General features: G+C 38.2%; 1 protein-coding gene across 1 annotated transcript; it reads left to right on the top strand.

Moving 5' to 3' along the window:
• The first annotated feature begins 6,826 nt into the window (after window positions 1-6,826).
• Window positions 6,827-11,156, top strand: NUDT7 (nudix hydrolase 7). Its single transcript, XM_056862809.1, has 3 exons — window positions 6,827-6,979; window positions 8,916-9,074; window positions 10,762-11,156. The coding sequence occupies exons 1-3, from the start codon at window positions 6,827-6,829 to the stop codon at window positions 11,131-11,133; spliced, it is 684 nt and encodes a 227-aa protein (XP_056718787.1). The 3' UTR covers window positions 11,134-11,156.
• The last annotated feature ends 1,387 nt before the right edge of the window (window positions 11,157-12,543 follow it).

Here is a 12,543-nt window from a genome sequence, read left to right as displayed (position 1 = left end):
GTTTTTTTTTATGTTTTCGGGCCTCCTTAGGAAATAGAGACCGTCTGAATGTGGCTTGCTAGAAATGCCGCCCTTCAGTTTTCAACTCTTTCCAAAAACAATTATTTCTTTGAAGTTGCAGCTCAAAGCACACTTATTGGGAAGTCAGTAACCATGACATTTAGGGTTTTTTGTTTTTGTTTTAAAGAACGTTTCAGGCTGCAATCCTAAGGGGGTTAACCGCACTTTGCATTCCCACCGATGTATTAAGAGTTTGAAAACGTTATAAAAAATACTGTCCGCACTTCGTTTGGCCCCTTTAGCTGTGAAGACGCCTTCCAGCCATTTTTTAGCCGTGGCATCCAAAAACCCTTTTAAAGCGGTGTTTTTTATAACATTTCCAAACTCTTGGGGATATTTTTTTTTATTTTCTTATTTAATATATAATGTAACAATATCCGATACTAAATAGTAATAATAATAATAAAAATAGTATCACTAATTTAAGAATAAAATGACTTCCCCCTCTCCCTTTTCCATCTAGACATATATTGTGTAAACCTTTGCTAACGGAGCTAATCCCAATATTATTTTTAACCTGTACTTATCCTATCCAGCATTTTTGAGTCAATATCTAATATAAAAGTAATACAAAATGTAAATAAGGGATTAGATCAAAGAATATCCTACATTTCCAAACTCTTGATACATTGCTGGGAATACCTAGGTTACCGCACTTGTATTCCCACCGATGTATTAAGAGTTTGAAAACGTTATAAAAAATACTGTCCGCACTTCGTTTGGCCCCTTTAGCTGTGAAAACGCCTTCCAGCCATTTTTTAGCCGTGGCATCCAAAAACCCTTTTAAAGCGGTGTTTTTTATAACATTTCCAAACTCTTGGGGATATTTTTTTTTTATTTTCTTCATTTAATATATAATGTAACAATATCCGATACTAAATAGTAATAATAATAATAAAAATAGTATCACTAATTTAAGAATAAAATGACTTCCCCCTCTCCCTTTTCCATCTAGACATATATTGTGTAAACCTTTGCTAACGGAGCTAATCCCAATATTATTTTTAACCTGTACTTATCCTATCCAGCATTTTTGAGTCAATATCTAATATAAAAGTAATACAAAATGTAAATAAGGGATTAGATCAAAGAATATCCTACATTTCCAAACTCTTGATACATTGCTGGGAATACCTAGGTTACCGCACTTGTATTCCCACCGATGTATTAAGAGTTTGAAAACGTTATAAAAAAATACCGTTCGCACTTCGTTTGGCCCCTTTAGCTGTGAAGACGTCTTTCAGCCATTTTTTAGCCGTGGCATCCAAAAACCCTTTTAAAGCGATGTTTTTTTATAACATTTTCAAACTCTTGATACATCACTGGGAATACAAAGTGCGGTAACCCCCTAAAAATACTTTCCAGGGAGAGTAAACCCACCGAACACAATTAGACTTGCTTCTGAGTAGACTTTAGACTTTACTCCCTTAGTTTCATAACTCCAGAAGGGTAGGGGCCGCATGAGGATTTTTGTGGCGCCTTAACAAAGATGCATTTAAAGAAGGGGCATCTAATCTATGCAATCTACCAAGACTTGTGCTGCAATGCAATTTTTTTTTCTCAGTGTGTGTGTGTGTGTTTTTTTTAAATATCCCTACATAAAATCTGCCATGTCACTTATGGTGTCCCCATAGGGTTTTCAAGGCAAATGACTTGGCAGAGGTGGTTTTGCCATTGCCTTCCTCTGTAAAGAGACCCTGGTACTCCTTGGTGGTCTCCCATCCAATTACTAACCAGAGCCAACCTTGCTCGGCTTCTGAGATGTGATGAGATCGGGCTAGTCTGGACCATCCCGATCAGGGCTTATGGCACAATAGTTTCAACTAAAATGAAGCAGCGAGAAAATATTTTTAAGTGTAAGGATGTGTCACTGGCAGCCAAGATCAAATTAATTCATGCCATAGTATTCCCGATTACCTTGTATAGGTGTGAAAGTAGGACAATGAAGACATCTGACATGAAGAAAGTAGATTCCTGTGAATGTGGTGTCGGAAGAGAGTGTTACAGATACCGTGGACTGCCAAAAAACAAAGTGGATTCTAGTTCAAATCAAGCCGGAACTGTCCCTAGAAGCTAAAATGACTAAACTGGGGCTATTGTACTTTGGTCACATTGTGAGAAGACGAGTCACCAGAAAAGACAATAATGCTAGGAAAAGTTGAAGGCAGCAGGAAAAGAAGAAGACCCAATGTGAGATGGGTTGATTCTATAAAGGAAGCCACAGCCCTCAGTTTGCAAGACCTGAGCAAGGCTGTTAATGATAGGACGATTTGAAGGACATTGATTCATAGGGTCGCCATGAGTCGGAAGTGACCTGACAGCACTTAACACACAATCAGCAACATCTAAGTGAATATGCTTTAGAATTATGTTAATTAGCAAATAAACCTCATTAAACTCAATGTGACTTCAGTGTCTACATTTTACTAATCAACCTCCCATCAAATTCTATAGGGTTTACCTTTGAGTGAGCATGTTTGATCTGACCTGGATAGTTCATACTTAACTGATCTCATCAGATCTCAGAAGCTAAGCAGGGTCAGCCCTGGCTAATATTTGGGTAGGAGACCTCCAAAAATACTAGTGGTGTGATGTGGAGGTGGACAATGGCAAACCACTTCTGAACATCTCTTGCCTTGAAAACCCCACCAGGGTCGCCATACGTCAGATGTGACTTGACGGCAAACAAACAAACAAACATGTTTAGGGTTGCTCTGTTATGCCGTGTTTTTTAAGAAGCCAGGGCCATGAAAATCAGTAAGGTTTAAAAAAAATCTAATGAACGCCTGGAAAAGCCACAGTTTGAATAAGCATTTTTACCTATGCAGCTGTGATCATCTCCACACTTATTGAGGAGTATGCCCTAATGAGCTCAGTGGGACTTAAGAGTACGTTTTTAGAACTGCACTGTAAACTATGCTTGTTAGAAAGCCAGTTCTGTGGAAATCAGTTGAGTGTACCTTTGAGTAAGTTAATTGAGGATTGAGTTGCATGGCTATGGTCTTGTGCTCACTTCATAGGCAATAGTACAATAGGTTACTCCTGTTTGTGAACATGTTTTGGATTGGGCTATTCATCTGAAAAATGTAAAGATTTTTTTTTATGGTTCATGGAAATTTTCTTGCAGGCAGGGCTCCTGTTCCTGTAACACTGATTGCATGGCAGAAATTTAGAACAAAACATACAACAAGTAGGCTTGCTAACCTCCAGGTACTAGCTGGAGATCTCATGCTTTATCTCCAGCCGATAGAGATCAGTTCACCTGGAGAAAATGGCTGCTTTGGCAATTGGACTCTATGGCATTGAAGTCCCTCCCCAAACCCCGCCCTCCTCAAGCTCCACCTCAAAAACCTCCCACCAGTGGCAAAGACCTGGCAACCCTAACAACAAGGCACTATTCAATTACTTATTTATAATATTTATAGGCCACCTTTCTCAACTCACTCAATAGAAGATGGAAGTCCCACAGGAGAAAGACCAATTAATGAATATGGATTAGATTATCTCAAGGGAATTCATCAACCCTCCCATAGGGTTGCTGACCTCCAAGCAAGGCCTGGAGATCTCCTGGAGTTACAAGTGATCTCCAGACATTAAACATCAGTTCCCTGGGAGAAAATGGCTGCTTTAGAGGGTGGAATCTATGACATTATATCCTGGTGAGATTACTTTCTTCCTCAAACCACACCCTCCCTAGGCTGCACCCTGAAATCTCCAGGAATTTCTCAAGCCAGAGTTGGCAACCCTAACCACCCGCAGGAATACTATAGCTATCATGCATAGCAACTGTTCCAAAAAGACCCAACTAACATTCTAATTGCTGTTATTATTGCCAATTCAGCAACTTAAAATAAATCAATAAATTTAATCCATATGCTATTTATTTATTTATTTTTTCTTCTGACTGATGAAGAACTGGTTGACAGATGCTGGATTTCTAACATCAGAATAAATTAATTTGCCTCCTCCATTTAGCAAGGGAAACAGTCCCTGTGGTTTCACCTATTCATTTTCTGCTTGCCATGCACTTGTAAAAGTTGGAAATAAAATAGGCAACCCACCCACCATACTCCAATATATGATAAGCAATATCTGCAAAAGTATTTCCACAAGTGTTCTGAGTAAAGAGTGTGCTTTTTAATCATTTAACTTGCACTGCACTTTTAAGGCCAGAATTCTAAATGTTATCTCTTAAGAAGTAAATCCCATTGAGTTTGGTACCATTTCCTAGTAACCATACTTAAAACAGGAAAGTAAACAGTACAAATCTGTTGAAAAATCTTTCCTTTGTCTTCATCTCAAACACCTGTAAATTTACCTGCTTTTATTTCCTTGGCTGCAGATGGGCAGCTGATAAGGGTGGCTAACTTGTTTTATCTTTTAGTCCTGTGTCTTTCACAGCAATTTAACGTGCAGAGATTAGCAGGTGTTGATGCTCATCTTGGGAATCAGTTATTGATTTTCACCCATTACCAGCTTAGAGTAACTGGAGAGATTTGCTTACCTTCAACTCCAGCTAATGAAAATGGTCTCTGTGCTTATCTTGTATACTTTTGAACTTTGCATAGGAATGTCAGCAGCCTGAATAGCCCTTAGTTTGTCAGAGCTTAGAAGCTGAGGACGGTCAGCCATAGTTAGTACTTGAATGGAAGACCACCAAGGAAGACCAGAGTTGCTGTGCAGAGGAAAGCAATGGCAAACCACTTCTGCTCATCTCTTGCCTTAAACACCTAATGAGGGGTCTCCATAAGTCAGTTGTGATTTGATGGCACTTTATTATTATTAAAAGGATTGTGATAAACTGTACCTACAGTGGAGTTCAAAGACCACACAATGCATTTGCCCTTCAGTATCTATGTATATGTGTGTATACTTATGTCTAAGTTACCTGAGGTGTGATTTCATGTGTTTGATGTAGGCTCTAACAAAAACTGTCCGACCTGGATGGCTCAGGCTAGTCTGATAACATAAGATGTCAGAAGCTAAGCAGGATCAACCCTGGTTAGTATTTGGATGGGAAGACCACCAAGGAAGTCCAGGGGCATGACACAGAGGCAGGCAACGGCAAACCACCTCTGAACGTCTCTTGCTTTGAAAATCCTACAGGGTCGCCAAAAGTTGGCTGCAACTTGATTGCACTTTCAACAACTGCCTAACAAAAACATATGCTACACTCAATCTGTTTAAAATGCTGAAAGACTCCCTTTTGTGTTAGCTGCAGTAAGCTGACACTGCTGTCTCCGTCCCCTGTAGTTATTTATTTATTTATTTATACTTACTTAACTGCTATTACAATTACAGTTTAGGCTTCTGTCAGAAACGGATTGGCCCAGGATTCCCTAATAAACCCCAGAAAAAGGTGTTTAGGTTGAGGAGTGTGTTTGTTAAGTTTTGATTAAGAAAATTATTCCCTTGTATTGCCAGTGTTCATTTCATTAAACTCTCCTGGCTGATTATTTATGTATTTATATTTTTTGCTTAGGGTAAATTTGTATGTGTGCTTATGGTGACCCCTGCTGGGGTTTTCAAAGCAAGGGACGTTCAGAGGTGGTTTGCCATTGCCCTCCTCTGTGTCATGACCCTGGTATTCCTTGGAGGGTGTCCATCTATACTAAACAGGGCCAACCCTGTTTAGCATCTGAGATCTGATGAGATTAGGCTAGTCTGGGGCTATGCATGTCAGGGCATATTTGTATACACTGTGATTATTCAAGCAAATGTTACATTGACACTGTAAGGAATTATTACACATAAGTAGCTAGTTTGTCCATAAACAAATCCTATAGAATTGACATTCCAGCTGTTGATATTAGAATCTTTCATTGGCATTCCTTTCAGCACTGGATTGAATTTAGTTATTCTCATATCCTCTGACTATGCCTGTTTATGAGTGACCATCCTGATTTTTCTGACACTTATTCCTGGTAAATTTCTGTATCTAATTTCCCCCCTTTATGGATACCTTGTTCCAATGTTGCTAGTGGTTTTGGCCCCTTTTCTCAAGTCTGATGAAGTTAAATTTGTAAATGTAAGTGCATGCATATGGATACTAAGATGCCGTGTACATAGGAGAGTCTGTCATAGAACCCACTGGTAACACATTGTAACATAATTTTGAAAAGATATTATTGCCTCTTTGTTTTTAAAGTAGTGAAGATCAGGCTCCAACGGTAAGTGATTTCAAGAAGGTAGAGCAAACCTTTCATCAGTGAGTAATGGAGGCTTTAATAGTGATGCGAGGGATGCAAGTAGAAGTGTTACAGAATTGTCACTTCTTTCCTTTGTGAAATGTTATGTCTGAAGTGAATCAGAGCAAAATTATGAATTCTTATCTATATGTCCTTTAGTGAGGATACAGAAAATGCTTTGTTATTAAACTGTGCTATTATGTGTAATTTAGGAATTGCTATAAGGTATAAGAAACAAATACACCATACTGCTTACAGCCATCCTGTTTTGACTTTTGTTCGTAAGTGCTTTTTGTACAAGATCAGTTACTACGTGCATATAGGCCTAACAAATCTTGTTATTACATTACCGTCAAGGCTTGTGATGAAGTTCAAGTATTATATTTTTACTTGCCTTCAGGAGAAGGTTGTAGGCCTGTGCAGACATATGTGTATACAATATTTATCTCTCTTTATCTGTGAGAAAATGAACAGATTTGTTTGTAAGCATAAAATTTCATGTTAGTTTCATGCAAATTGACCATAAGCCTTGAGTGAAAATTCTGTGTTTTATGAAATGTTCTCTTTTTTGTTCTAGAATGAGTGTGAAAGATAAGGCTATGCTACAGTTAAGGAAATTTGATGTTGGAGACAAATTTTCCCACTTACCATTAGCAAAAGCTTCTGTTCTTGTGCCGCTGATGGTTAGAGGTGGGAAGCTGTGTGTGCTTTTCACTGTCAGATCAATGAAGGTATGTAAATTCAAAGGCCAAAATTAGCTTAATGGCTTCTAAGGTTTTTCATCAAAAAATGTAGCTGGTAGAAATGTGTAAGAGATGAAAACAAGATGAAGGAAAGCCTAGGTAATTTGTAGTGTTGTACAAGAAAATATTCATTATGTGAAACTGTATTCCATATTGGTATACCCCTGGATAATTAAAGCTAATTCATCTATCATTCTCCTAATAAGGAAAAATTGGGTAGGTTTCAGACTACGAGGCTGGATCCAAAGGTGCTCTTCAACTAAGGTTGTCAACCTCCAGGTACTAGCTGGAGATCTCCTGCTATTACAACTGATCTCCAGCAGATAGAGATTAGTTCACCTGGAGAAGATGGCTGCTTTGGCAATTGGACTCTATGGCATTGAAGTCCCTCCCCTCCCCAAACCCCGCCCTCCTTAGGCAACTGTGTGGTTATTTTGAAACAACAATATCTAGCTGACCTTGGCTGCAGTTATTAACCTTGGTTAATTACGGTAAATTTGTCCAAAATGATACTTAGTTATACCTTTCTGCATTTCAGCTTCAATAGTATTTCTAATGAATTATCTGAAAACAAATTAATAGTATTTGCTCTTTATTTGTATCCAAGCAGTTATTCAAAGTGACGTGACTGTCACAATCACTCATCTAAGAGGTAAATGCTTTTCATTAGGGGAATTATATGAACCTGATGGTAAAAGCAATGTTTACCACAAAATGTTTTTCTTCTCATTTTTCCTGGAAACATGAGCTTGTGTGCACATATTTGCACTCCTGTCTAAAACCTGAAATTGCTGTGCCCAGGGGCTTCTCAATAGCTAGACTGGAGCAAGAAACCTGGCTCATTTATTTGCTTGTGACACTTCCATTCATTCCATTCCACACAAGGGTGTTGGCAGAGAGGGCATTAAAGACAGGAGGAGAAAGAATTTGTTTCCTACATGCATAATTCCTTGTTCATTAGTGTTGCCAACCTCCAGGTTTCTGAATAGATTGGCAAAGATGTTTTGATGTATGAATAAGTATGTAAACACAATGATGTAATTTTGGTGTCTATTTCTATTCTTTTTACTAAATTTATTTATTTTAATTTATTTTAAAAAATTTATCCCGCTCTCTATCCCAGCCAAGGCCGGGGTCAATTAAAACATTGTATTCAATAAGCTGTTACTACATATCATACAAAAATAATTTACAATTAAAACCATTATTCTCTAGCTCTAAAAGACAATTGGCACCCATTCATCAGCACATAGGTCCACGGGGGGAATAGTCAGGGTCCCCAATTAAATCAACCCAGATGAAGTAAGGGAAAGTGGAAGGGAGGCCAGCTACGATGGAAACTGCTGCTGCCCTCAACATTGATTCCTGTATATTAAAAATGTATTATGTTTAACTCTGTATATTTAAAAAAAAATTAAGAGAATGAAGTGTGGCATAAGTATCTTTGTTTTTCTAACATGCCAATACCAGCTGTCCAACCAGTATAATTCTAGTTTTTTTAAAAAAAAACTCTATGGTGAGCATAATTTTGGGGGGGACGGGACAGTGAAGTTAATATCCATGTGGGAAATCAAGATTTATTAAACAGGCTTCAACTTGTTTAGTTGGAAAAGGGTTAAGGGGAAAAAAAACAGGCACCGATGGTAAGTGACCTGTTCACAATGATCTAAGTAAGGCTTATTTTAGTGAAAAACAATGGGTGGAATTCAGAGAAAATTGCCATTTTCCACCAATTCTCACTTCCTGCTACCATCCCCCTCTCATGTCATTTCTCCAGGTCCCCTATCTCCCAGAAGTAGCATTTTGTGCAGATCGTGTGCTCCAGTGGGAGGAGAGAGACAGAAAAGTTCAGATAGGCCACTGGGAAACTTACTGCGATTCCAACCCAGTGTTAGTTAACAGTAACTGTTCTTTTCATTCCCAGTTGACAAGATCGCCAGGAGAAGTGTGTTTTCCAGGAGGCAGGAGAGAACCAGCAGATATAGATGAAATAGCCACAGCTCTCCGGGAAGCTGAAGAAGAAGTGGGGCTTTGCCCAGAACAGGCTCAAGTCATCTGTAAGCTCATGCCTGCAATAGACAGAGTAAGGATCATGGACAGAGTAAGGATCATTTGTCCAAATCATTCTTGTAAACAAACAGTAAATTGTAAAAACATAAGGCTCAGTACCTCATTGTGAAGACATTCAGCTCTCAGAGGACGGGGTTATGTTCGTTGAACTCTGCCAGATTAACTGAATACCAAAGTGTTATTTTTTAATGTTTAATGAACTGTTAGCATCTAAGCTGTAGCCTTTCAGTGTCAAAGGATTCCATTAACTGTAGCACTCGTGATAAAATTATAATAGTGTAAATTCCAAATAGAATTCAAATCTGAAGCCGAGTAGTTCTTCTTAATCTTCAGTAACAGCCTTAAGTTTTACATTAAACATAAAGATAATTTTTAATGTGAGAGAAGGGAGGGAAGGTGGCACGGTATAGCCTGATCTTGTCAGATCTCGGAAGCTAAGCAGGGTCAGTACTTGGAAGGGAGACCTCCAAGGAACCCTCTGCAGAGGAATGCAAGGACAAACCACTTCTGCTTCTCACTTGCCTTGAAAGCTCCTTGCTGGGACTTGACAGCACTTTCCACACACACACACCCACACACACACACACACACACACAATGTGAAAGAATGAAACAAACAGGTTTCAAAGCCCTTTGTTAGCTAGGTACCACTTCTAAGTTAACACAATCATGAACATGGACAACTACAGAGTTTAGGAACATTCATTCTTGACTGTCTTGTTAAAAAATTCCTGGTTGGAACTTCAGTTGCTGCTTGCAAGGTAGTTTGTTGTCCTGAACTTGAACAGCAGCTTTCATTCCATTCTCTTCCAAGAAATACTGAACATGGGGTTGGATGTTGCCATCTTTGCCACTTATGCAAGATGAAGGAAAGAAACGGTTCCTTTTTATCCCCCTCCCCCCAATAAAAGCTATGCTGAGGATCATACCCCACATTACCCAGGCTTCACCCCAAAATCTGCAGCAATTTCCCAATCTAGAGCTGGCAACCCTAGTGCACAGTGTCACTGTATGATCATAAACTTCAGTTAACATCTGAGCTGAAGTCCTGAAATAATTGCATTGAATTGAAATCTCCCAAAGTCAGCAATTTGAATAGGGTATAAGGAGCGATGTGTGGAAATGAAGAGCCTTAGAAATCTTATTCATTTACATGGGAAATTTTTATGCTGCCGTTCAGAGACCTACTCAATTCTGGAGAGGAGGCATAAATCTTGGTTGATGTACAAACCACTCTCTAGCACACATCTGTTTTTGCTAAGATTCCAGCCAACACATATCTAGGTTGACACAATCATAAACACAACAATAGCTTCAGTATCAGTGAATCACCTCCGGCCCATCCTCTGAATATAGTCAAGCTGGCCAGAGCTCTCATGTTCGGCTCCATTATTCTCACTGATACAATTTGTAAAATGTAAAACACAGCCTACCCACTATCACCTCTTCTTCTCTAGCAGTGCACAATCATGTGCACACATGCACACCCATACACAGATTTCACTAGAACAACAGGGATGATATATCATAGTTTCTTACAAGAGGACATCTTTATTTATCCACAGTGTTGTTGTTTTTAAATTAGTAAAATGAACTGTTTGCTTGTGCGATGGCTTAATAAGACCATAATCCTCAAAGTGAGAAGTTTGTTTCGCTGTTTGTTTCAAATAGTGAGGAGTCTAATGCCTTTCTGTTTTTCAGACTCACTGTATAGTAACTCCAGTCGTAGCGTTCATCGAAGACTCATTCCAAGCACACCCTAATCCAGAAGAAGTCAGTGATGTGTTTTATGTGCCACTGGACTATTTTATTCGTCCTTCAAAGTATAAGGTCCAACGTGTTCAAATGTTGGAAAAGGGTTTTGTTCCAGTACACTACTTTGAATATGATGACTTAGAGCGTAATGCCTCATATATAATATGGGGACTCACAGCTCACTTTACTGTCTTTCTTGCTCTTGCGATTTTTGGAGAAAAACCAACATTTGAAGTTGAGTACGATCTTGATAATTTGATTTCCTCAGCTGAGAACAATTTCATGAAGTTATATAGCATAATGAAGAACAAGCTTTAAGTTTTGAAATTGTTGTCTTTCAAAGGAAATATAGTGTATAAATCAGGGACATGGTGCTATATATATTTCTTTAAATTAGAAATGTAAACTGAAATGAAATTTATAAATTTATGGATCCAGTTTTGCATGATTAATCTCATAGTAGGATTACAGAAAATAAGACACTGGTCATTGCTCCACAGACTCTATTAATGTATTCTATAAAATATTCTTCTCAAAAGGGCCAAAAGTTGAATTCCTATTAGTTTCTTCTCGTGGTACGTTTTTAAAAAGCATTCCAGTATTAAATGCACATAAATTTTATTTATATTTGTCTTCTATCCGTTAGACATTTAACACACAGTAACTATAAATGGTGCTTTTAAATCGCTTGAGTAAGATTTTTACTTTAAAAAAAGAAAATACATTGTTGATTACTGTTAATATTCAAATCTTTGTTGCTTCATATTAACAATGAAGCAAAAGGGTGTATTTAGTGATTTCCAAGTACTGTGTGTGTGGAGTGGAGGAGGCAATGAATTTTGAATTTCTCCAGTGACCTGTCTCACTCATTCATACAGCAAAATTAGATATGTGTTCACCCACTCATGTCACACATTCATATGTATAAATGAGTTGCAACCATCGTTACGGCCCTTTTAATGTTTAATGTAGGTAATATTACAATTTGCAAGCCAGCAGTGAAGTCCTTAGTCTACTCACTATTGGTCTTTCTCTAGGTTCAATGTACTTCTTCTGATTTTTCCCCCCAGTAAGCAGCTACACAAAAGGATTCTGTTTGTATAATAAAAGAACAAGATTTTGCACTTTGCTTTTGCTGGTAACACCTATTGAGAAGTAAATATGAGTGGGAAATCTACAGTGCCCAAAGGATACTAAATGGCAACTTTACAGAAAATTAACAGTATCTACAAATTAGATTATAGTTCTCTAACATATAATCATTTACAAACTCACAGGAGGGGGTCAGGGAAAACCTTAATTAATATAAGAACATGTACTTAAAGTAGGACAGCTAATCAGATGTAAGTAATCAGAATGCTGCATATCTTAAACATGCAATGTACATAGATGTTTTGCCCCAAAGCCCTTTCTTCTCAGTTGAGATTAGGTTTGGATGGAGAAAGGAAAATTGACTCTTTGTACAGAGAATTGTGCCAGTGGCTTCTGACATGAGAGTTACAGTGTCTAAACTCCCTTAAATGAGATGCAACAAATGGACCATTTTATCAATATGTCTATTTCCAAACCACCTCACATAAGATCGATCAACAGAGATGCAAAATGGTGCTAGGGACAGGCTGGGGACATTTCTCAATGGAAATAATGTCTGTAGCTTTAAGCAAAGAATTCCCATTGACTTCTCAGTGGCAGTTGTGTGTTGCTCAGAAACCACAGCAATATTGCCAA

The sequence above is a fragment of the Euleptes europaea genome, chromosome 17, assembly GCF_029931775.1.
Source record: "Euleptes europaea isolate rEulEur1 chromosome 17, rEulEur1.hap1, whole genome shotgun sequence".
In the NCBI taxonomy this organism is placed as follows: Eukaryota; Metazoa; Chordata; class Lepidosauria; order Squamata; family Sphaerodactylidae; genus Euleptes; species Euleptes europaea.
Note: the sequence above shows the minus strand (reverse complement) of the source record. Positions and strands in the feature narration are given on the sequence as shown.